General features: G+C 35.0%; 1 protein-coding gene across 1 annotated transcript in view; it reads left to right on the top strand.

Moving 5' to 3' along the window:
* Positions 1-205: 205 nt before the first annotated feature.
* The window catches only part of LOC149781980 (uncharacterized), a 45853-nt gene continuing 19751 nt past the window's right edge, over positions 206-26307 (top strand). The window contains exons 1-7 of the mRNA XM_089936166.1: positions 206-327; positions 9812-10052; positions 14294-15233; positions 16229-16282; positions 20659-21002; positions 22141-22317; positions 24511-24730. Coding sequence (XP_089792292.1) covers positions 9912-10052; positions 14294-15233; positions 16229-16282; positions 20659-21002; positions 22141-22317; positions 24511-24730 — 1876 coding nt within the window. The 5' untranslated portion in view covers positions 206-327; positions 9812-9911. The remainder of the gene's footprint in view (positions 328-9811; positions 10053-14293; positions 15234-16228; positions 16283-20658; positions 21003-22140; positions 22318-24510; positions 24731-26307) is intronic.

Here is a 26307-nt window from a genome sequence, read left to right as displayed (position 1 = left end):
CCATTAAAACTTACTAAAATGGTACACAAACGTTGAATGAGGCATTTTGGTGCATATGTACGAATTTACTTTATCACGGGAGCATACGTGTCCCAGCGTGTGTCTTATCTCCCGCGAAAATTGAATAGGGCATAATGTTACTATACAGGTCTTCGATATTTAGTGGTGTGATACATTGAATAACGGAATTTGCTTAATGTGTAGAGTTTTCTCCCCTATAACATGAACGGGTGAGCGATACACAACGAAATGCTTACCTAGATTATTGTGAAAATCAGAATTAGTTGGGACCTTTGATCTGAGTTCAAATAAGACGGCTGCAAATACGTACGTATAGTGTTATTGTCATTGAGAAAGATCATAACAGGCAGCTACTAATTTGTTGAGTGGTTCTTTTCAATCGCGTGGAGCCAATCCCATGGATAAAATTTAAATATGGCGTCAAAGTTTTGTTTCAGATTTCCCAGTAATATTGTTTGTCTAGGATATCATAAGAGGTCTTGGGGTTTTCATTAATTGTTGTAATATTCATTAGAAGTCCGTGTAGACCCTAAAGAATGAATCGTTTGTCCACATAACACATTGTAAGCAGGTAGATACAAGGTATCCTTGTTACTATTTATAGGACGGGGTTCCCCAAACGGGTACATGCATGGACATGAACAGAAGTTATGGGGTTACAGTGGGGGGTTCTAGTTATAATTGTTCTCTCGAAAAGCACCCGTATCAGCCATGTAAAGTGGTAAGATTCAATTGTACATGACATATATTATGTATTGTATTGTTGTTTCGACTTTCTTAAATTACTTTAATAAATTGATTCTTGTGCAGAGTTACCGGACGATTCTTAGCAATGTGCAGTCAAGAGTGCAGCTTTTAGTAATTTGATGTGATCAAGACTCCCATTTCCATTAATTTCATGTGATCAAAACTCCCATTTCCATTAATTTCATGTGATCAAAACTCCCAGTTCCAGTAAATGCGATCAAGACTTCCAGTTTAGTAATTTCATGTGATCAAAAGACCTATTTCCAGTCATTTCACGCGACCAAGACTCTTAAGTTCCATTAATTTCATGTGATCAAAACTTAAGGCCTATTTCCAGTAATTTAATTCTTTATAGGAAAACTTTTTTTTTTTAATTCCAATTATGCATTGGTTAAAGTTAGAACATAACCTAATGTTTAAAAAAATGGCATTGCTAGATTGCTCAAATTAAGTACATGACTTAATTGTTAGCTTTTCATTCAGGCTGAACATACAGTTATATTTTGTGGTTTTAGTATATAAAAAAGTAGCTGGAGAAGTTGGAAAAGTAAGCAAAAACTCTATAGTGTTCCAGGGGGTAACGCCACTGGTGTGGTGCAGCTGCTCTCTCTCCCTTGTTCAAGCAGTCTATCATTAAATTTAATTCATCTTTCCATTTTGTTTAAAATTCATATAAGTAATTCATGTCAGTTTTTTCTCTTAAGATTTTATGGGATTATCAACAAGAATCATCAGGTTAATTGATATTGATAAGGAATTGTTGCAGTATGTTTATAATTCTTTGAATGATATGAATTCTCTTTTCCTGATGAAAAAAATCTATATCAAAACAAGTGTTAGAAAAGAAGCAAGTTGCTGCTTGGCAGAATATTAAGCTTCATAAGGGAAAAAAATGGTTTATAATACACAAACTATAATCAGCAATAAAAATAATCAGTGTGTATTGTATGCAAAGACCTGGGCAGAAAATATTGGACCAGGTTCATAGTACTGTAAAGGTACTGAAATATTTTCCTGATTATACATAAATTAGATTTGTATGCAGAAGAAGAAGCTGATTCACTTGCAATAAATGTCTAGTATATGTTGCAACATGTGTGTTGTATTCATGTTGAATTTTACATTCATCAATATGAGTGTTGTATTCATTTGAATTTTACATTCATCATTATGTGTGTTCTATTCATGTTGAATTTTACATTCATCATTATGTGTGTTGTATTCATGTTGAATTTTACATTCATCGTGTGCTTTTATCAGTTGTCTTTAGATCAAACTGAATGCAGAATGTTCAACATTTATCACTGGTATCATTTATACTGTATACGTAAGCATTAGCTAGCCTATTTTATACTGTATACGTAAGCATTAGCTAGCCTATCTTACAATGTTCCTGTTTCATGCCATCCCCATTTTACTGTATACGTAAGCATTAGCTAGCCTATCTCATCATGTTCCTGTTTCATGCCATCCCCATTTTACTGTTTACAATAGCAGGATAATAACTGGAAAAACTAAACTAGCAAGCAGTTTTGGAAGGTTTATAGGACCCAAACCAGCAACCATTAACTGCTTTAACTGCCACACCACCGAAGATCTACACCACGTATTCAATATATGCCCAAAATATCAACCCGCTAGGAAAATATTTATCAAAAACCAAAAAGAGATTGGATCACCACACACATACCCAGAGTTACTTATGGACTCCAATAAAAATAAACAATCAGCATATAAAAATATAAATCAATTCATAGACTCAGCAGGACTTAGGAACAAAATATAATTACTATCCCCACAAAACCAAAAGACCCAGTAACTAGTTAAATAAATTTAGAAGCCACCACATAAAAACCCATAACATATCATTCAGTTTTATAAAAGTATTAATAAATAATTCACTTACGAATCACCTATAAAAAACTTAGGAAACCGCAAAATCAGATGTCCTAGATGTCCTTAACGAACCGAGTAATCAGCTAGGACTCCGGTCCTAGATGTCCTTAACGAACCGTGTAATCAGCTAGGACTATAGTCTCTTGCTAAATAAAGTATAAATAACATTCAGTCTCTAAAAATATTAATTAATAAATAACTTAAAGAGGCAATATCTAAACACTTATAAATAACATAATGTAGGAAACACACCCTAAAGACCTCGACTAGTAATACCATAAAATCTCTCTTCATACATGATTTCTACTAAAAACCTCTATAAACAGCATAGAACATCCCCCCCCCCTTTTAGAACATTTTGAAGAAGAAAAAACAAATCGAAAAAAAAAATCGCAAGAGACACCAGGCAAATACAACAAGAAACCAGCAATGTAAAGCAAGCAGGACCGTTCCCGAGCTCTCCTTCCCACTAATGACAGCCAACCATTCAACTGTAAAGAACCTTTATGGACCCACAGATTGAGGCCAAACTATCAGGGTTCCTTGAATCCATAAAAGCCTGGGCGAGGTGGCACCATTCCCTTCCCCAGGAACAACTAGCAGGCTGCGGTGCAGTCAGAAAAAAGTGGCACATGCACAATTGTGCGTACGCCACTATAATTAAACTCAACAACAACTACAACGTAAGCATTAGCTAGCCTATCTTATGATGTTCCTATTTCATGCCATCCCCATTTTACTGCACAATTTCTAGAACTCTAGAAATATTAAAATTTTAGCAGTTCTCCAAAAGTTAAGTATTGCCATGCTTCTTCATTAGTGCATAGCTACCACTCGTGGGCAGGAATGCCTACAGAGGCTGAGCATTTGTGGTTTTCTACATGACAGAATGATTAGTGAAAAGGCATGTGCTTTTAGTGATGCCAAATTGGAAAAAGCAGGCATCTTCTAGGATTAGATTAATCTTTATTGAATAGAAAAAGATGGTAATTTCTGAATAGACAGCTTATTATAATGCTTTTAAATCTACCTTTGTTGAAATTCTGGAATTATCGGCATTTATTTCTGTGTAAAATATATGGTGAAAATTGTCAGCTATTTGCTTATATTGAAACCTTAGGATATTCATTGGTTAAAGTTACTATGAGATCATTTCTGATGAAATCATGCAATTCCAGATATCCTTTTTCTGTCAAAGACTGAAGCATTTTTTGTATTCCACCACTTGAAAAAGTGCAGGGATATTATTACAGTTTAAATTTCCATGTCAGTTTGTAATCGCTTCAGATGTTTTTTTTTAATAGACCCTGACTGCCAGTATTGTAAGACTGAATTCTGTGGATCCATAATAACTAGTCCTGGTACCTCATTTCTGCAAATGAATATAGTTGATGTACATTTTACAAAACATAATATGAGTTACAAATATTAATATAATATTAATAGAAATTGAGTATAGAATTGTCATGGTTGTTGTTGTTGTTGTTGTAGGGTTTAACGCCATTTTTCAGCACACAATAGGCTGTACATGGTGACCAGTATTAATGGTGGAGGAAGAACCCGGGTAATCCACAGAAAGAACCACCGACCCTTGAGAAGCTACTGGCAGGTTCTCATGGTAATAAAGATAAGAAAAATATATAATTGAAACAAACTATAGGATTAGTTAAATAATTACAGTAAAAAGAATTTATTGTAGTAACTTTGTTTAAATTTGCCTTAAGTGTAAAATTTTTATATCCATTAATGGACTCCATTTTTTCACATGGCACCCATCCCCCTGTTTTGGATATATATATATATATATATATATATATATATATATATATATATTTGTGTGTGTGTGTGTGTGTGTTATATATGTGTACACACAAACACATTTTCTGGGTATTTAAAGACAGATTTATGCACACAACTGACAATGACCCCAGGGATCATTCCTACTCCTAAAGACTTAGTCCCTACATCATAACTTGGAAGCCATTGCGATCCTCATTCAATAACCATGTATAAACTTGCTAGGCATGAAAAGACAAATATGCATTAAATTGACATATAATTTGGGGTGATCCATCCCACCCACCCCAGTGATGTAGCTGCTGGGACATGGCTTGGAAACTACTGGTAATGAGGTGGAAATCATGACACAGTTACCCCTTTAGGGATTTAGACTTGGGGCTTACTTTTGAAATAACATTTCTTGTTAGCCCTATTTGTCAAAGTACTGCTCTGTTTGAGTCTAAATCACTGCAGGTATTACACTGTACAGCGGTGTCTAGTGAAATATTATGAAAGGTGTACTTTATTACCGGTTTGCTGCATTTTTTTGTTCTGGTGGTACTTTTTGAGTTTGGCGGTACATTGGTAGTTTCTGTTGGTGAGTGTTGTTTGGAAATTACAGAGCAAGTTTTGCATGAATTTATCATATTGACAGCATGTTTTCATGACAAAATAAATATTAAAATATAATCACAAGATTTTTAGGAGAGCAGTTTTTTTCTGTTTGAATGTTATGTAATCTTTCATGTCAACTAAATATTTTCTCATTTGTTGAGTAAGTGTTTTATGTTTTCTTGCCCTTTCTGATAAATATCTTGCCCACGTGTTCTTTGCCTATTGTATCAGTAGTATAACCAGTAAATTGGAACCTTCAATTTCAGCACTTTGTATTTTTACCAGCATGCTCTCTAATGTAATCTGAATGTCTTTCACAGGGTGTCAGCTATAATGTAAGCTTAATCATCCATCTTTTTTAATGTACAGTTTTTAGATTACAACTGGTTCAACAATTAACAGGTCCATAGCAAATTTATCTACTTAAGTACAGTAGTCCCCCTCTTGAACGGCCCCCCTGACCAGCGGCCACCCGCTCCTTACGGCCAGAATCCGTAGGCACCGACGAGTTTGTGTTCAAAAGTACCCCTCGCGAAAGGCCACCCGCCTAACGCGACCAGCGGCCAGCATATTAATGCAAAATCATAAAATTTACCCCTCACAAGCGGCCGCATTTTATTTGAATATGTTTCCAGAACCAGTATTGTATTCATAACGTGTGTTAAGTAATCCGATTTCTGTTTCCCGATGTCAGGTTTTCGTTACTGAAAGAAGTGTTGAGTAAAGCACATTTACCACTAAAGTTAATATTATATCATTTACGCCTCACGAGAAGCCAAATTTATTCCATAAAAACCGAGAAAGACTCAAATTTTAATCCATACAAAAGGGTACGTACATGTAATCCAATTAGCCTTATTGCTGTGTTATCATAAGATGTCCGGTTTAGTCACTCTGATAATTGTTAAGAATACAGTAGTAACAGCTGAGAAGTGGCAGTATCGATGTACAATACCAAAGTCAGCAGGAAAATGGTTTAATAGCCTTTATGGCTTCCCTTAGTAAGATGTTGAGCTTGTTCACTTTGGTAATCAGTGGCTATTACTACTGACAATAATTGTCAAAATTACGAATCCTAGCGGCCGCGAGGTCAGATCTGCGAGATGTTAATGGTACATATCGAAGCCGTTTTGGCTTCTCACCTAGTTTCAAGAAATGTATGAAAACAATAGGGTACCAGACTGCGACTAACGAATCACGTGACAAGATCACTTCCTTTAAAAACACACGGCAATTTGTTTAGATGCATACAAAATTGTTTTATCAGTATTGTAGTCGGCAACATGAATAACTTACTGCAAAAAGATCAACATGTCATGGAGGAAAATACAAATTCTCAGTTTAGAGGAGAACGTGAAAGTAATTCAACTGACGGGGGGGGAGGGGGGTGTCGTCGAGGATCCTTGCAGAAAACTAACGTCGGGAAGACTCAGATAAACAATATCATGAAAGATAATGAAACAATTCTGCAGAAGTGGAAAGGTGAAATGGACGGAGAAAGGAAGATTGTTTGAGCCAGGAGACGTTTGTATCCTGATTTGAAAGACAAGAAAAAGCAAAAATTTTGTCAGTTGAACTGGGATATGACGACTTTACCGCAAGTAACGGATGGTTGCACATATTTCAAGTGAGACACAATATCAAGTGTTCTGTCATTAGCGGCGAATCAGCTGATGTTAATAATAAAGTTGTCGAAGATTGGAACAAAAGACTAAACGATATATGCAGGGGATATGACAGCAAGGATATTTTTAATGTGATGTGACTGGTTTGTTTTTTAGACTATTACCAACAAAGTGACGTGATGTAACTGTAACATAATTATAAAGACAGTTTTAAAACTGTATCATTGGTTATTCATGCATTCTTTTGCAAATGATGACAAAGTTTGTTTTACATTTATTTCACATCATGCATGTGATTTTTTAATTAAAATATTAAATACTTAAAATTAAATGTACTTGTGACTTTTTTCATGTGTTTACTATTCGCATTTGTCATCCCCCTCTAGAAAGGCCACCCGCATTATAAGGCCACTTCCCTGCTGCATTAGGGGTGGCCTTATAAGAGGGGGACTACTGTACTGAGCATTTCATATTTGGGGAGTGGGGGAGGCTGCAGTTTTCCTTTGAGCCAAGATCTTTTATTTTTTCCAGATAATATAATAGATATAATATGTTGTTTTTTGCTTTAAATCAGTGTTAGATATTTGTTCAACTACTGACAGAAGGAAATATAAAAAAAAGTGTCAGGCCTTTGTCCCAGAATATTAAATTGTTGGGTCCCTAATATAATGATTGTGTACTGTGATATGTATTGTGGTATTTTCATAAGTACTGCAGTACAAAATCATTTGTGGTACCCAGCTCTTTGTTATGTAATTTAAGATTAAATGAACAAATATATCTCAAAACAGGGAACTCAGAAACCATGGTATACAATATACAGGAACTGTGGTATACAACATACAGGAACTGTGGTATACAGTATGCAGGAACTGTGGTATATAGTAGTCAGGAACCATGGTATACAATATACAGGAACTGTGGTATACAATATACAGGAACCGTGGTATACAATACACAGTAACCGTGGTATACAATATACAGGAACCATGGTATACATGTTTTATACATGGAAATTTTATACGACAGGTAATATCTTGCACAAAAATTTAAAATTTAATGAGATCTCCAAATATATAAATATGATCTTGACAATCAGTGTAATAAATAATAGAAACATACTTGGTCTTAAAGCAGGTGAATGTGATAAAAATTCATTAAAGTGATGAAAGAACTATTGATGATAGCTCAAAGTCACAGTTCCAGTTCAGCTTGGCCACCATGTTAGTGTAACATTTTGCAGGTTGTGGCACCACTTGCTAGAAATTAGTCATAAGATGCCATTTTGCAGACTGTAACCACTTATTTTTCTAGAATAATGACATGCATTGCCCATAAAGAAGCAAACAGTATTGAAACAAATTTATGATTTAATGTAAAATCGATCATGCGTCAAAACCACTATACTGACATAAAAGTAGAGACAAGTAGTTTGGCAAAATTGCTCCACTTTTAGTCTTGTGAAGCCAGACCATTTGAGTAGCATGGTGATGTTTGCCACATCTGGTAAAGATGTATGAAGATGATTGTATTACACTAAATGAGGTTCACCAAAAAACTGATAAAGTCATTAATTTCAGGTTATTCATTACTCATAATAAACACAAAACTTTTCTTTCACACATATACAGAATTTTTTTATAAGGTTTATTGGTCATTGACCAGAACAGCTTATGGGATTGTCTTTTGTCCATTGTCCAACATCAGTTGTTCATCCATACATTGGCCAAAGTTTGTTATTGCTAATCCTCCTAAAGTACTTAGAAGGCTGCCTTGAAATTTGACTCACACACATTCACCCTGTGGTCTAGTTGGTCATAAATAAAAAAGGTGATGCTAAGACGTCTAATATGGCAGCTACAGTGGCCATCTTGAAAATCTTGTATTCACTACTCCTACATGGATGGTCATATCAAAATGGGCTTTTCACTAAAAGGCTTCTTATGATGTCTAGTTGGTAGTAAAAAGGAAATAGTTCTGATCTCGCTTATGTTCAGTAAAGGCTATCATGCCAGCCATCTTGAAGATCTTGTTAATGTTACTCTACCTTAATGGATGGTTGTGTCATCATAGGATTTTCACCAAAGACTTCCTATGACATCTACTTGGTCTTGAATGAAAATGGTGCTGATCTGATATCCAGAATATCCACCATAGCATCCATCCTGAAAATCTTATCACAATTCTTCTTGGAATGAAAGTCATATTGATGTGGCTTTTTCACCAGTAGACTTCTTATGATGACAAGTTGGTTTTAGATGAAAACGGTGCCCATCTGATATCCAAATATGATTGCCACAGCAGCCATCTTGAAAATCATGTTATTGCTGCTCCTCCTGAATGGAATGTTATATCTTGATTTTTTTTATATCTCTACCCATTTCAAAATGGATAGCTATATCAACATATGTCTTTTACCAATAGACTTCATACATCCAGTATGGCTACCACAATGGTTGTCATGGAAATCTTGTGCACTGACCACACTTATAGTCACAAAACACACTTTGTGAATGCTGGTAAAATAGAAACTAATGTGAAGTTCTGGTATTTAAAATTTATAACTCTTTCAGGATGTTTTGTTTTCTTCTCATACTTATGATCAGAATGTTGACCTATGCAGCCCCTTGCACACTGAGCACTGGCTTGCAGATTTCCAGAATGTTGACCTATGCAGCCCCTTGCACACTGAGCACTGGCTTGCAGATTTCCAGAATGTTGACCTATGCAGCCCCTTGCACACTGAGCACTGGCTTGCAGATTTTCAGAATGTTGACCTATGCAGCCCCTTGCACACTGAGCGCTGACTTGCACACTTCCAGAATGTTGACCTATGCAGCCCATTGCACACTGAGCACTGGCTTGGGCAGTGGTTATCAGATAAATTGAAATTTGATTATACAGTTTATTTGGGCAGTGAACATCAGGTAACTTGAAATTTAATTGGACAATTTATTTGGGCTGTGGTCATCAGATAGATTAAAATTTAATTAGTTTATTTGGGCAGTGGTCATTTGGGATCAAGATAAACAATAATTGACAGTTATTGGTAGATCAGTTAGTTCCATTTTTTCTCCAGGTGATGTGCCATCCCTGAGAATTAAATTCATTTTTTGTGTTTTTGACAGGCAGACCAGTCCAGTCAACTCGACACTAAATTGTAATACAGAATGAAGGTTATTTCATTATCCTGACCTGTATTGTATATTAGAAACAGTATTTGCCAAGATGATGACCCCAGAACAGAAAGAGATTCTGATCACCAATCGGTCCAAGCTGGTGGAGTGCCTGAATGTGAGGGATGGCCTATTTACAGAGTTGATTGCCAATAAAGTCATGACTCAGCGGAACTACCGAACAATTTGTCAGGTATTTTTGATGTTCTCTTTAACAGCTAGTGAGACTTGCATATCAATTTTATAGTGGCAATGGCAGGAGTAATATTTTGTTTGGTGGTATGGGCAGCACTAGTAATACTTTGTATGGTGGCAATGACAGCTGTAGTAATACTTTGTATTGTGGCAATGACAGCAGTAGTAATACTTTGTTTGGTGGCAGTGACAGCAGTATTAATGCTTTGTAAGGTGGTAATGGCAGCAGTAGTAATGCTTTGTTTGGTGGCACTGACAGCAATATTAATGCTTTGTATGGTGGTAATGGCAGCAGTAGTAATGCTTTGTATGGTGGTAATGGCAGCAGTAGTAATACTTTGTATAATGGCAATGACAGCATTATTAATGCTTTGTATGGTGGTAATGGCAGCATTATTAATACTTTGTATGGTGGTATTGACAGCAGTAGTAATACTTTGTATGGTGGTAATGACAGCAGTAGTAATACTTTGTATGGTGGTAATGACAGCAGTATTAATGCTTTGTATGATGGCAATGACAGCAGTAGTAATACTTTGTATGATGGTATTGGCAGTATTATTAATGCTTTGTATGGTGGCACTGCCAGGAGTATTAATGCTTTGTATGGTGGCAGTGGCAACTGTATTTATATTTTGTGGGGTGGCAATGGCAGCAGTAGTAATATTTTGTGTGGTGGCAATAGTTCTAGTGGTAATATTTTGTATGGTGCCAGTGGCAGCAGACAGCAGTAGTAATATTTTTATATGAAATTTGTGTGCTTTATCAAGAATGTGAAATGGAATATTAATGTTTTCCTTGTCCATTTGTCCTTCTGTCCATTCCTATATATCAGTGGTTCTGAAACAGCTATACCTGCTGGACATGTCCAAAAAATTACCTAAAATGACCACTTGCTGAATTTGCATATCCGATGTATGAAATCTAGTGCCCAGTAGTTATTCCATGCAATTGGTCATAATGTTTTCTGAATTGTTTGAATGCTCTATAGACACAGAGCATACAGCAATGAAGGTGTGGAAGTTTATCTCCAGGATTTATCAAAGCTCTGTAACTGAATGGTTGCCCCAGCCCTGGTACTAATGACATTAAATTGAAAAGAGATTCAAACCACTCTGATTTTGACAGATTTATACATTATTTAAACTCTCATTATGTCATTACAGTCACTTGTGTCAGATTTTGATTTTCAGGTGGATGGTGAATTGCAGATTGGTTTATCTAGATCACAGGGATGCATGTAATAGTTGATCTTAAGTCTTTTATCTAGATCACAGGAGTGCATGTAATAGTTGATCTTAAGTCTTCTATCTAGATCACAGGAATGCATGTAATAGTTGATCTTAAGTCTTTTATCTAGATCACAGGAATGCATGTAATAGTTGATCTCAAGTCTTTTATCTAGATCACAGGAATGCATGTAATAGTTGATCTCAAGTCTTTTATCTAGATCACAGGAATGCATGTAATAGTTGATCTCAAGTCTTTTATCTAGATCACAGGGATGCATGTAATAGTTGATCTTAAGTCTTTTATCTAGATCACAGGAATGCATGTAATAGTTGATCTCAAGTCTTTTATCTAGATCACAGGAATGCATGTAATAGTTGATCTTAAGTCTTTTATCTAGATCACAGGGATGCATGTAATAGTTGATCTGAAGTCTTTTATCTAGATCACAGGAATGCATGTAATAGTTGATCTGAAGTCTTTTATCTAGATCACAGGAATGCATGTAATAGTTAAGTCAGACTGATTTTTTAACACAAGGGAGCAGTCATTTTAGTTAGCAGTGTACTTAAATCATGTAAAATTTCCAAAAGTACAATATCCAAAAGAAATATCATCCACATTACATTAATGTAGCATAGAGATATGCCAACATTCTCTCCACTGTGCATGTTTTAAATGCGAACTACTTCACCTTACATACGTCACTCTCTCAAAAGTACGTATTATCTGGTGAGCGCCACCTTATCTAGATCACAGGAATGCAGGTAATAGTTGATCTGAAGTCTTTTATCTAGATCACAGGGATTCGTGTAATAGTTGATCTTAAGTCTTTTATCTAGATCACAGGGATGCATGTAATAGTTGATCTCGAGTCTTTTATCTAGAGATCACAGGAATGCATGTAATAGTTAATCTGAAGTCTTTTATCTAAATCACAGGAATGCATGTAATAGTTGATATGAAGTCTTTTATCTAGATCACAGGGATGCATGTAATAGTTGATATGAAGTCTTTTATCTAGATCACAGGAATGCATGTAATAGTTGATCTTAAGTCTTTTATCTAGATCATAGGGATACATGTAATAGCTGATCCTAAGCTTTTTTATCTAAATCACAGGAATGCATGTAATAGTTGATCTTAAGTCTTTTATCTAGATCACAGGAATGCATGTAATAGTTGATCTTAAGTCTTTTATCTAGATCACAGGGATGCATGTAATAGTTGATCTTAAGTCTTTTATCTAGATCACAGGAATGCATGTAATAGTTGATCGTAAGTCTTTTGTGAAAGTGTACCTACGAGTTTGTTTTTCAAAAGCAGTTGAATATTTATGATCAGTCAGACATCTCGTCAGCTTAACATCCCAATTCATCTGAGAAAGTTCAAGAAAGGCATCAGACTAAAATTTGATGGTATGAATTATATCTGGATGAAAAAACGTGTGCTAAATGGAATACACAAGGCATAGTGTTGGATGAATATGAATGCAAGCCTTTGTCCTACAGACTTATTGGATCATTAGGTGGTAAAGATGACTTTAAAAAGTATCTCTTTACATTAGTATGACTTAAAATGCTTGAAATGATGGTTTCATATTTGAAGTATTTCTATTTTTATGCTCAGATCTACTCTTTAGCTCACCTGCCCATAAGTCCTTTTGGGCTTATGAAATGGTTATAAATCTATTGATTTTTTATGTGTTCATCAGTATTTACTCGTTACCACTCTGAAGGTGAGATTTTTTAGGATGAAAACCATCTTGCTTTCGAAGTTGACATGTTTAAACCTTTGAGTTTGACTTACAGTATGACTGGAACACAGTTGGCAAAATAGAGACACTAAACTACTTTGATTGCTTTGAAACTTTACACACATTCATCCCATGATCTAGTTATTCCTAAATGAAAATGGTACTGCTAAGACATCCAATTTGGCTGCCATAGTGGCATTTTGAAAATATTGTTATTGCTGCTCCATCTGAATGGATGGTCATATCAACATGGGTTTTCACTAAAAATGTATGGTGTTAAATTGATCCTAAATCAAAATGGTGCTGGTCTGATGTCCAGTATTGCTGCCATCTTGAAAACCTTGTTATCACTAGTTATCTGGAATGGATCGCCATTATCAGTATGAAGTTTTCAATACAAAATTTCTTATGATGTCTGGTTGATCCTAAATGAAAATGGTGCCAGTCTGATTCCATTTTGATCACTAAAGCAGCCATCTTGAAAATCTTGTTATTTTTACTCCTTCTGAATGGGAAGTTATATCATGAAAATACTGTTATTTCTGCTCTTCTCTAAATAGATAAATAGATCAGCATGGGGCTTTTACCAACAGACTTATTGTGTAACTTACTAGGTGCCAAAGATAGATCAGTATGGCTGCCAAATCTACTATCTTCAAAATCTTGTTGTTACTTCTTCCCCATGCATACATATTATGATGTTTTTTTTTAAACCAAGTTCTAAATGAAAATGGTGATAGTCATGCATACAATATGGCTGCCACAGTGACTGTCTGAAAACACTTATTTGCCAGTACTCCCCCCTTAATCGATAATCATGAAGACGTAGTTTTTCACTAAATTGCTTGTAATGATATCAGCTTTGTCCTAAATGAAAATGGTGCCAAACTGACATGCAGTATGTGTACCACAGCAGCTGATTTGAAAATCTTATTGCTGAAGAATATTTGAGATGGTTTCAATACTCTTATCTTCAATTCCTGGAAATTCTATTTGCCCAGTAGAGCATCGGATCACATGAGGGACTCTTGCTATTATGGTGAGTGTGTGCGTGTGTGCATGCACTGATGAATGACAGTTCAAATTAACCAATGGTAAAATTCAAGAAAATTTGGTCTTGTAAGTGAGAACATTTAGTGACCGTCCACAAAAAGTTCCTATCATTGCATAACAGATAGGTGTATTAAAGTCATAGTATTTAGACTGTATGTTTTTCCTTTCCTTTTCTTAACTTGGCTGGGTTTGAATTTCAGAGTGGAAGAACACCTGACCAGCAAGCGGAGGATCTTTTAGACTTTTTAGCAAGGAAAGGAGCTGCCGATTTTGAAAAATTTTGTGATGCCCTGATTGCAGACAATCAGGAGACAGTTGTGACTGAGATTTTGAGGAAGTCACAACAATCAGATTGTAGGTCACATGATCCAGGTTGCAGCAAGCCTGTTCCTGTTGAGTCAGAGGGTTGCAATGACACAAGATTCAAAAGACCTGGTGATGATGTTACAGATTATATCCATGTAAATGATGCGAAATACTATCCAGCATTAAACCATCCTGTTCATGGAAAAAATCACGGAATCAATAATGGAAGAAACTATGGAATCGATGATAAAAGGTATTTTGGGGGAAACTATGGAGTTGATGATAAAAGGGATTATGGGATACAAGAGAAATACCCTTTTATAAGTCCAGCTGGAAATTCGTCTGGTCAGTTGGCAATACCTGAGAGGGAAGTTGAACAAAATGAAGTATATTACAGGTTTGCCAAGATGCATGATCTAATAAGAAATGGTAGAGAATCTTTCCAAAAAGAAGAGTTAAGACACAATTTGAAACATTTTATCAACGATCCCAATTATCGAGGTTTTAATGTCAAGCCACCATTTTATGACACTGACAAAGTTCAGATGTTCTCCAGACTGGAGGCAGAAGAACTTAGAGAAAAAAGAGAAAGAGAACAGCAGTATTCAAGGAATAGTTGTTACAAAGACAGTGAAAAACAGTTTTCCGGTTATAATCCTTCCAGTTTGATTCCCTCAGTTGAAGAGCAGTTTCCTTACATGCTTCCATCCAAATCATCATTATATGAAGTACACCATATTCCGTCATCCCCTAACCTTTTGGACTGTCGTTTTTTACCTCAGAAATCCATTAGCAGTCTTCCTTGTACAAGACTATCAAGAGCTGATAGCATAGGTAAGTGCTAAGCTGGAGTCTTAAATAGTATTTAATTTATATGCCAGGATATTTAGATATTATTAATTATAGTTATTATTTTGCATGACATGAAATAGTTTGATACTGTTTATACTCTGACTGGGATTTGCAGCTCTCTTCCAACAGGATACTTGTTATTATATCCAACTCCTGATACAAAACACATTTAATACTATTCAGCATGTTTTTCTGTGTGCATTGTTGTGTTTTATGTATACATTTTTGTGTTTTATGTGTGCATTGTTGTTTTATATATCCATTGTTGTGTTTTATGTGTACATTGTTTTGTTTTATGTATACATTGTCGTTTTTTGCGTACATTGTTGTTGTGTTTTATGTGTCCATTGTAAAGTTTTATGTGTACATCGTTGTATTCTTTGTGTACATTGTTGTTTTATGTGTACATTGTATTTGTGTTGTATGTGTACATTGATGTTGTGTTTTATGTCCATTGTTGTGTTTTATATGTCCATTGTTGTATTCTATGTTTACATTGTTTCATGTGTACATTGTTGTTGTGTTTTATGTGTACAGTGTTGTTGTGCTTTATTATTGTTGTATTTTCCTAACTTTTGCATCTGAAAAATTAGACTTAAATGTGATTCAAAACTAAGTGGGAAAATTATCAGCCCTTTTTCATAAAATCCAAAGAATAACACTGCAGTGGTAGAATGTTTGTGCTTAACGTCTATACTTACTAATAAGTTGGGTCCAACTGTAAATTGCACAGATCCAGATCTGCCATCTCATAATGCAACAGCAGATCTAGGTGTATGTTGTTTGTTGTGATGGTTACCCCTAACACCAATTAGTCTTTATTATCATCATCCAATAGTATTTAAGCAGTGTTACAGCTGGATTGATGAAACTTAAACTATGTTTATGCATTTTGAAAAAATGTACAATGTAATAATGTTCTATAGTTAGATTGTCAAAACCTTAAACACTCTGATCGTTATATTACTTCTTTCCAGATGCCATGACTAAGAGGCCATGTGACCACTCCAGCCCAGAGATAGATGGCAGTGGTATGTAAATACACTTTATCAGGGTAGCTGTTAAGATGTGATTTCTCCCAACCAGAGGCTTGTTCATTAACCAAATTTCTAACTGCTGTCTATTCCATTAAGTTTCTTGTACCAGCCACTTGGTTGTGAACAGGAAACCTTTTATTGTAACACTGCCTTCAAAAATATATGTACATTTTGGAAATTCGTTTACTTTGGCACATGTTTCTTATTCACTTCAAAAGGAATGTTGTTATTTTAAAAAATTGAATTCAGCAAATTGACTCTTAGGTCTTGATCTTCATCTTGACTGCTCTGGTGGCCTGTTGGTTAGAGCGTCCGCCTTGGAAGCAGGAGGTTGTTGGTTCGAACGCCGGCTGAGTCAAACCAAAGACTTACAAAAATTATACTAACAGCTGCCTTGCTAGGCACTCAGCATTAAGAGGTTAGTGTTAAGACTAGATGACCTGGTTGTCAGGATAATGTGACTGAGGAAATATATACTACATGTCTGCGGCATGATGCTCCCATGCTAGACATCACTATAAACTGCCACACTGCAGACATTGTAGCGATATGACTGAAAAATTGTTAAAGCTATGTTAAAAACTCTTAAATCTCGCCTATTTTGACTGCAAGAACAAACTTAAAGACCTAATAATGTTTCCTACCTTAAATATTTTAGCATGTTTTTATGTTTTCTAATTTCATGGTGTTTGTTTTTTGTAATCATATCATTATATATGTTTTTTATATTATAGGTGTTGTCTAATGTTGTAAAGCATTTAGTGCTTCCAAAGATTAGGTGCTATACAAAGTCCTCATTATTATTATTATTAAAAATCCTAATTATACACACACATTGATCTTCATCTCCAACATTAGTATCAGATCTCATTATGGGATAAAAATTTGTACTCCATATTATGAAATGATGAAATACCAGTAACCAGTTTCAGATTTCAAGACAATATTATAATAAATTGGTTATTTGCCTGCTTGGTTGTGGAATTAATGCATTTTTAAAAATGTAAACAGTGTGTTTTAACACGGTATAACTGAATCTTATGATACAAGAATGTCTTAATCATCAAGACATTTATCAAACCTTAGAAAATCATCACATCACTTCATTACAAAGATCAAGTCAGGTACACTCAATTAGTTACCTATATTTGATTTCAGGTTCTCACTGTTGTCATGTACACTCGATTAGTTACCTCTGTTTGATTTCTGGTTCTCACTGTCAGGTACACTTGATTAGTTACCTCTGTTTGATTTCTGGTTCTTACTGTTGTCAGGTACATTCGATTAGTTACCTCTGTTTGATTTCTGGTTCTTACTAATGTCAGGTACACTCGATTAGTTACCTCTGTTTGATTTCTGGTTCTTACTATTGTCAGGTACACTCAGTTAGTTACCTCTGTTTGATTTCTGGTTCTTGTTATTGTCAGGTACACTCGATTAGTTACCTCTGTTTGATTTCTGGTTCTTACTATTGTCAGGTACACTTGATTAGTTACCTCTGTTTTATTTCTACTGCTCCAGTGGCCTAGTGGTTAGAGAATCCACCTTGGATGTGGGAGGTTGTGGGATCGATCCCCGGTCGAGTCATACCAAAGACTTACAAAATTGGTACTAACAGCTGCCTTGCTAGGTGCTCAGCATTAAGAGGTTAGTGTTAGGACTGGTCAGCCTGAAGTCAGGATAATGTGACTGGGTGGAACATCATGCTACATGTCTGCGGCATGATGCCCCAGTGCTAGACATCACTATAACCTTTCACACTGCAGACATCGTAGTGATATGACTGAAAAATTGTTAAAGCTACATTAAAAATCCGAATCACACACACTCACACACTGTTTGATTTCTGGTTCTCACTGTCAGGTACACTCGATCAGTTACCTCTGTTTGATTTCTGGTTCTTACTATTGTCAGGTACGCTCGATTAGTTACCTCTGTTTGATTTCTGGTTCTTACTGTTGTCATGTACACTCGATTAGTTACCTCTGTTTGATTTCTGGTTCTTACTATTGTCAGGTACACTCGATTAGTTACCTCTGTTTGATTTCTGGTTCTTACTAATATCAGGTACACTCGATTAATTACCTCTGTTTGATTTCTGGTTCTCACTGTCAGGTACACTTGATCAGTTACCTCTGTTTGATTTCTTGTTCTTAGGTGGCGCTCACCAGATAATATGTACTTTTGAGAGATTGACGTATGTAAGGTGAAGTAGTTCGCATTTAAAACATGCACAGTGGAGAGAATGTTTGCATACCTCTATGCTACATTAATGTAATGTGGATGATATTTCTTTTGGATATTGTACTTTTGGAAATTTTACATGATTTAAGTACACTGCTAACTAAAATGACTGCTCCCTTGTGTTAAAAAATCAGTCTGAATTAGTCTAAAGTACACTATACATATCAGCTATTAAAATAGGGAAAATGAATTTTGCCAAACTAGACAATACCAGCTTGTGAAAGTGCAATGAATGAATTACCAAATATATAAAATGTAAAAAAAGTTATCGGCTCTTTTTTATACAATTTACTTCTGAAGTTCAGGAAGTGAAAATGACCAAGTAGAGCTTGCACTTTTTTGAAAGGTGCACATTTGAAGTAAGGCCAAGCTGTATACTCTATAACCCATAGTACACCCATCAATCATACACCAAAATAAAGGGAATTAAAGGTTCTTTGCATTATACCTAAGATGTACAAGCTCTTTTTTGAATAGCCAGTATAACCAGTGAGGAAAGCCGGGAACATTCTTTCTCTTTAAAATCCTAACCCTATGCAAAATGCGAAACTGTATAGCGCCACCTTACTATTGTCAGGTACACTCGATCAGTTACCTCTGTTTGATTTCTGGTTCTTACTATTGTCAGGTTCACTCGATTAGTTACCTCTGTTTGATTTCTGGTTCTTACTAATGTCAGGTACACTTGATTAGTTACTTCTGTTTGATTTCTGGTTCTTACTCTTGTTAGGTACACTCAATTAGTTACCTCTGTTTGATTTCTGGTTCTTACTATTGTCAGATACACTCGATTAGTTACCTTTGCTAGATTTCTGGTTCTCACTATTGTCCAATGCTGTTATTGCAAGGATGCACAAAAATATCTGGAACTTCGCTGTATTGCATATATTTCTTTTAATTGATATGCCATAATAGAAGGACGATTGTTCTTACGGCAAAGGTAATATGTAAACAGAACGAGATATTGAAACCACTGTGCATACATTGAATGCATTAAAAATGTATGCATAGTTTGCGTAAAATACATAAGTATGCTGCTTTTCTGCAGTTCTAAAACACTATCATTGTATTATGAACAACTCACTGTTACCTTATAATGCTATATAAGTATACAATGTTACACTAAAATGCCTTATAAGTGTACCATGTTACACTGTAATGCCATAAGTGTACCACGTTACACTATAATGCTATATAAGTGTACCATGTTACACTATAATGCCAAATAAGTGTACTGTGTTACACTGTAATGCATGTAAGTGTACCGATACACTATAATACCACATAAGTGTACTGTGTTATACTATTATGCCTTGTGAGTGTACAGTGTTACACTATAATGCCATATATGTGTATTATGTCACAGGTGAGGTTGACATATACTGTTGTACATTATACAAAGCATTAATTTTAGCATAATGTAATGGATTCATGTTCATACCTACCTTATTAAAGATATTCTGTTATACAGAGGTACCTGATAGTGAGAACAGTGTAGATGTTATATAATGTCATTGCACAATAAGCAGTTAAAGAAAAACACTGCTTAATATGGTTATGATTGCAAATGTTTAGAATAGACCCTGAACTACCAAAAAAGACCCAGAACTGCCAGTGTACAGAATTGACCGTGAACTACCAATGTAAAGAATAGACCCTGAACTACCAGTGTAAAGAATAGAACCTTGAATTATAAGTGCTTTGTGCAGATCAGAATTTATACTGTTTTCACTTGGGTGCAACTTTAAAAATGTCTTTGGTAGTTCTTCAGAGATCATGTCAGATACTAACAAATAAAATAAATGATAAAAGTAGCAAATGTACATCTCATGTGGTCAGAAATAAGTTACATGAACAGTTGTTTCACCTTAAAAATTTGTTTAACAGTCAGGTTGTTATTTAAAACTTGGTCTTTGATACTTTTGTTTTTGCTCTTAGCCTCCCCTTTAAATAGTTTTACATGGTCTAAGGGAGATAACTCCAAAATGTATTTGCTATGAAACATTGGTGTACCATAGTGAAATTCATTTGTTGTTTATTGGCCAAAGTACTATAACATTTAATTTTAAAAAAGCACCAGAATAATACAAAGATTGATAAGAAAAATATACATTATCTAATTTAAGGTAAAAGGTCCAGGACAGATGATGTAGAATCGGCACCTGTCGGGGCACCACCTCTACACATTGACAGAGATCAACAAGATTTTGTAAAATTTCATGATCGTGAGACAAATCGCATCATCTCAATACCTCTGAAGTCACAGCTGCCTTACCCTACCCAGTCTGAGACAAACTGCATTGCCTCTATACCTCAGAAGTTAGAATTGCCACATCCTATCCAAGAAACCAATAGGCCTATGCCATGTAAGAGCATTACAGATGACCCTGACATTGCACTGACAGATGGGCCTGTCAGTGTCCAAGTGGAAAAGTGCACAAGACAGTTCTTCTTTGCTAATCACAAAAAGGTACAGTAAAGCCATTCTTGAAATACCAGGATCTCCATATACAGATCTTTTCATTAAACAGTGTTATGACCTGTTATAAGAAACCATCTGTCTTGTGGGATCATTCTATTTTGGCAGAAGGGGTGGTCTTTCAAGACAGAATTATAATAGATAATGGCATGACTTTTTAATCTAGGGCATTGTAGAGTTGATGTATACATTCATGATGAAAGCATATGCCATAGATTCAATTTCTTGTCTCAGCTATATTTGTTGATAGCACTGTTTCAATATTTTGTGTTTAGGAAGGCAGCAGTGTATGGCATTTAATCATTTGGTTATGCTGATAATAATTTCATAGATATCATAATCATTATAAACATGCAACTTTGTCGAAAATTGATGTGGTCAGTAATAGCTATAATTAGTTTTAAGTTAGAATTATATTCTTTGTGTGGCTAAAAAGATATCAGTAAATTTTGAAATCTTCTAGTTCAACATGTTGATAATGAATATGAAATCTAATTATGTACAATGAATTCACTCTTGTTAGTCCTACAAAATGAACCATATTTCTCTTATTATAGTCCTACAAAATGACCCATATTCCTCTTGTTATAGTTCTTCAAAATGACCCATATTCCTCTTGTTATAGTCCTACAAAATGACCCATATTCTTATTATAATCCTACAAAATGACCCATATTCCTCTTGTTATAGTTCTATAAAATGACCCATATTCTTCCTATTATAGTCCTACAAAATGACCCATATTCCTGTTGTTACAGTTCTACAAAATGACCCATATTCCTCTTGTTATAGTCCTACAAAATGACCCATATTCCTCTTGTTATAGTTCTACAAAATGACCCATATTCCTCTTATTATAGTCCTACAAAATTACTTGTATTCCTCTTATTATGGTAGTCCTACAAAATGACCCATATTCTTATTATAATGCTACAAAATGACCCATATTCCTCTTGTTATAGTCCTACAAAATGACCCATATTCTTATTATAATGCTACAAAATGACCCATATTCCTCTTGTTATAGTTCTACAAAATGACCCATATTCCTCCTATTATAGTCCTACAAAATGACCCATATTCCTCTTGTCATAGTCATACAAAATGATCCATATTCCTCTTGTTATAGTCCTACAAAATGACCCATATTCCTCGAGGAAAAGCTCTCATCATCAATGTGAATGAAGTGATAGGAAAATCCCCAAGACGAGGCACAAACATCGACCGTGACAATCTGCAGAACCTCTTTCAGCAGCTTCACTTTGAGACTATTGTTTATAATGACAAGGATGAACTAACTGCCAGGGTAAGGCTACATTTTTGGATTGGTGACTTTGTTTGAAGTTGCCAGGTTTGTAAAAATGATATAATGCTAGGTCTTTGTATTTATGTTAACACAGCTTGATTAGAAACCGTTTTCACTCTCATTTTAATTCAAGCATCCTTTCCTGAAGGATTGATTTGACTCATGTTGGAATCAGAAGTTCAAAATTATGAAATTACATTACTTATTTACTTATGTTATTTACATCTGGCATGGCAAAAATTGAAATCTGACATCAGAATAAATTGGACACTGATTTTGTTTGTTTGCTAGATGAATTCCAGTAGACATGGTAGTCATTATTTTAATTGCTTGATGCCTTTTATCAGTATAATGTTATATATATTTGATTTAATTTATATTTGATTTAATTTAATTGTTTGTTAGTTTTAATTTTTCTATATTTCATTACATGTTATTCTAATGCAATTTTATTTACTGGATTTAACATTGTCAAGAAATTAAATTCAGTTATAAACAACTAATAATAGAAACATTGTATCTAATGCTGATCTAGTTTCTGACCTTGATTCATGACCAGAGATAGTTTCCAGTAAACAACATTTATAAAAATTTTAAAAAATTCCTTCTCAGAGTAAGATTCATAAAGTGGCATCAAGGCCATACTTGGAGAACATGACAAACATCATGTAGCAGTTGTTACAAACTCTGGTTCTTCCAGAGGATTGACCCACTTCCAGGCATCTGTTTTGCATTATAGTTAGATTTATTACTGATGTTTCGAGAAATAATAATTATTCTTGTCTTAACACTTTAGAAGTTAAAGTGTTTCATGTTGTGACCAGTTTTAGACTAATTATTTTATTTTCTTCAAATTATTTGGACATCAAGATTGTTTTCCCTGGAAATACTAGTGCTCTAAATTAATTTTTGGACAAAGACATTTATCAAAATTTACACAGAATTCAAAAACTGGAATATTATTTTCTTTGATTCAACAAAGAACTGTTGACACATCAGCATGACACTGACATACATCATCACCTTCCATTTTGGATTTCATCAGGATTGAAACTCAGTTTCATTAGGACTTTTTATTACTAGGATTTCTAATTTTTAATTCTTGGATTATTTTTGGATTTGATTCATAAAACTAAGTTCATTTCTCATTTTTACCTTGTTTTTCTAGGGAAATAAATTTTTTGTTAAATTTTACAACGCTTGTTGTCTTCACTTTTTTCTTATTACGTTTTCTAAGAGCCTAAACACGTAACAATAAATTTATCTACTTTTAATTATTGATCTTATTTGCTGTTTCCATTGATTAACCGTTGTAAGCCTACTGGTAAGATTACCCTCATTCATGATATCTCAAACGTTTCATACACAACATTTGCAGGGAGCATACATTGCTAAATAGTAGTAATTTAAAAAAAAGGCTTTATTTACTGTGGACACAATAAGAAATATGTTTTATTTTAAATCCTGTTACTGTTTCTTGTTTAAAAATCAACAAATATTATAGCAATGTACAGATCTGTTTTATTGTTTCATTAGCAGCTTGTCAGTTAAGTTTGTATGGAGTTTGGATTGAGGGTGTATTGATTCTCTATTAAGGTTGTATGGAGTCTCTATTACGAGAGTATGGAGTCACTATTAAGGGTGTATGGAGGGTATATGGAATCTGTATTGAAGGTGTATGGATGGTATGTTCTGTCCATGTAGGGTGTATGGAGTCTATTTTGAGGGAGTGTGGTGTCTGTATGGTAGGTTTATGGAGTCAGTCTTGAGGGTGTTAGCTACATTTATTCAATGGCCTAGATTATGGACTTGTTAATAAGGCTTATTGGCATTTTGGATTGGCTTTTATAGCAGATACAAAAGAAGAAACCTATCATCTGTGTTTGGTGGAGATTGGAAAATTCAAATGCAATTATTCTGTGGACCAAATCATGCTTTGGTTGTGGCATCAGATAATTGCAGGTGCTTGATTTCTTTACCATACCAGCATCAGTAACTACTTTGTTTTTCATGCGTACAAGTAGGATTTTATTTACAAGTTAAAGCAGTAAAGATGGCTAGGCAATGCTAAGAGTATACTAAAATCAAGTGTTTAACACTGCATGTCCATACATATTATACATCCATATTACTCCCAGCACAAAACAAATTGAAGCAAAGAAAATACCATGTATGTACATGAATTTGTTTCAGGACATAGCCATCAAATTGAGAATGTTTGCAGACATCCCTGATCACAAAAATGCTGATGCCTGTGTGGTTTGCCTTCTTAGTCATGGGGAAGAGGGATGTATCTTTGGCACTGATGGCAAAAAGATTGATCTTGATGCTGTTTTTTCATGTTTTGATAACCAGAGTTGTGAATATCTACGAGGGAAGCCCAAGCTGTTTATAATACAGGCTTGTAGGGGAGGTATGTATCTTATCATTGTTCTTTAGTCTTCTTCAAGCTACAAAAAATTGCTGGATATCTGTACTTTTTGCAGCAATTAAAATTATCTGCTCAAGTAATAGAAGAAAAAAACAACTTTACCTGATAGATGGATTGACAAGGGTACTCTAATGACGTTAATGCAAACCTTTATGAGAGAGACAAACAGATGGATTGAGAATGGGCTTACAGTGCCCTTAATGAAAACCCTTACCAGACAGACAATTTGACAGACAAGGGTACTAAAATAGTATATAATTCAAAGCTACAGTTATCTTGTATTTAAAAAAATTTGAATGTTCAAAACTTTTTCCAAAAGTTTCCAAATCTGTAATGATTAAAGCTGCTACAATACTTGTACAACTAGATTTGAAAGGATATGTACAAAAAAGCTATACTGTAGAAGTAACATTTTAAAATAATTGCAGATAAAGATAAAATTTGCTGTCTTAGATTGTTTTTAGATCTCCTGGTCATACACAACAAGAGCTTATGGAATGGCTTGTTATCCATCTTCCAGCATCCATCGGTTAAATATCACAAGCTTATTATTGCTATCCCTTTTAAACTACTTTGAGGATTGCCATGAAAACACACACACAGACACACACACAGGGCCCCGAGTAGTCTAAAGTGCTTACTGTTACGGATCACTGCCATCTCACCTCTGTCTGCATGGGTTTGAGTCTTGGATTCGGCCAATGTGGGTATGTGAGAAAGCTTGCCAGTAGCTTCTCATTGGTCGGTGGATCTTTCTGGGGTTTTCCCGGGTTCTTTCTCCACCATCTGTACTGGCCGTCATGTATAGCCTATCGTGTGCTGAAAAAATGGCATTAAACTCTACAGCAACAACAACAGAAACACACACAGACACACACAGAGATATATCTAGCTGGTCCTTAATGAAAATGGTACTGCTCAGACATCCAGTATGGCCACCACAGTAGCCATATTGTTATTGTTACTCTTCCTGGGGTTCTATTAAAATATTTTATTATTATGCCTAGTTGGTCTTATATGAAAATGGTGCTGATCTGACATCCAGTATGGCCACCATGGCAATGATCTTTTATATCTTGTTATCTCACTTCTTGTGTCCACCATGAGACCAGCTTGAAAATGTTATTGCTTCTCCATCTGAACAAAATGTCATATTGACATGATTTCACCAGAATATATCTGATGATGTCTGATGAAAATTGTTCCTTTGAATATGGTCATTATAGCAGCCATGCTGAAAATCTTTAAATTGTTACTTCTTCTGAGTGGATTGCCACATCGACATGGAATATTCAGTAAAAAAAAAAAATTATGATGTCAGCTTGGTCCTAAATGAAAATGGTACTTTTCTGACATCCAGTATGGTCACCATGGCAATCACCTTTAATATCTTGTTATCTCACTCCTGATGAATGGGAAGTTATATTAGTTTGGGATTTTCCTCCTGAAGACTTCTTATGATGTCTGGTTGGCCCATAAATGAAATGCTGCCTGGGCATCCAATATGGCCACCACAATGGCCATCTTGTAAATGGTATTATTGTTACTACATCTGGATG

This window comes from Sinohyriopsis cumingii, chromosome 15, assembly GCF_028554795.1.
Source record: "Sinohyriopsis cumingii isolate HCF-2022 chromosome 15, ASM2855479v2, whole genome shotgun sequence".
In the NCBI taxonomy this organism is placed as follows: Eukaryota; Metazoa; Mollusca; class Bivalvia; order Unionida; family Unionidae; genus Sinohyriopsis; species Sinohyriopsis cumingii.
Note: the sequence above shows the minus strand (reverse complement) of the source record. Positions and strands in the feature narration are given on the sequence as shown.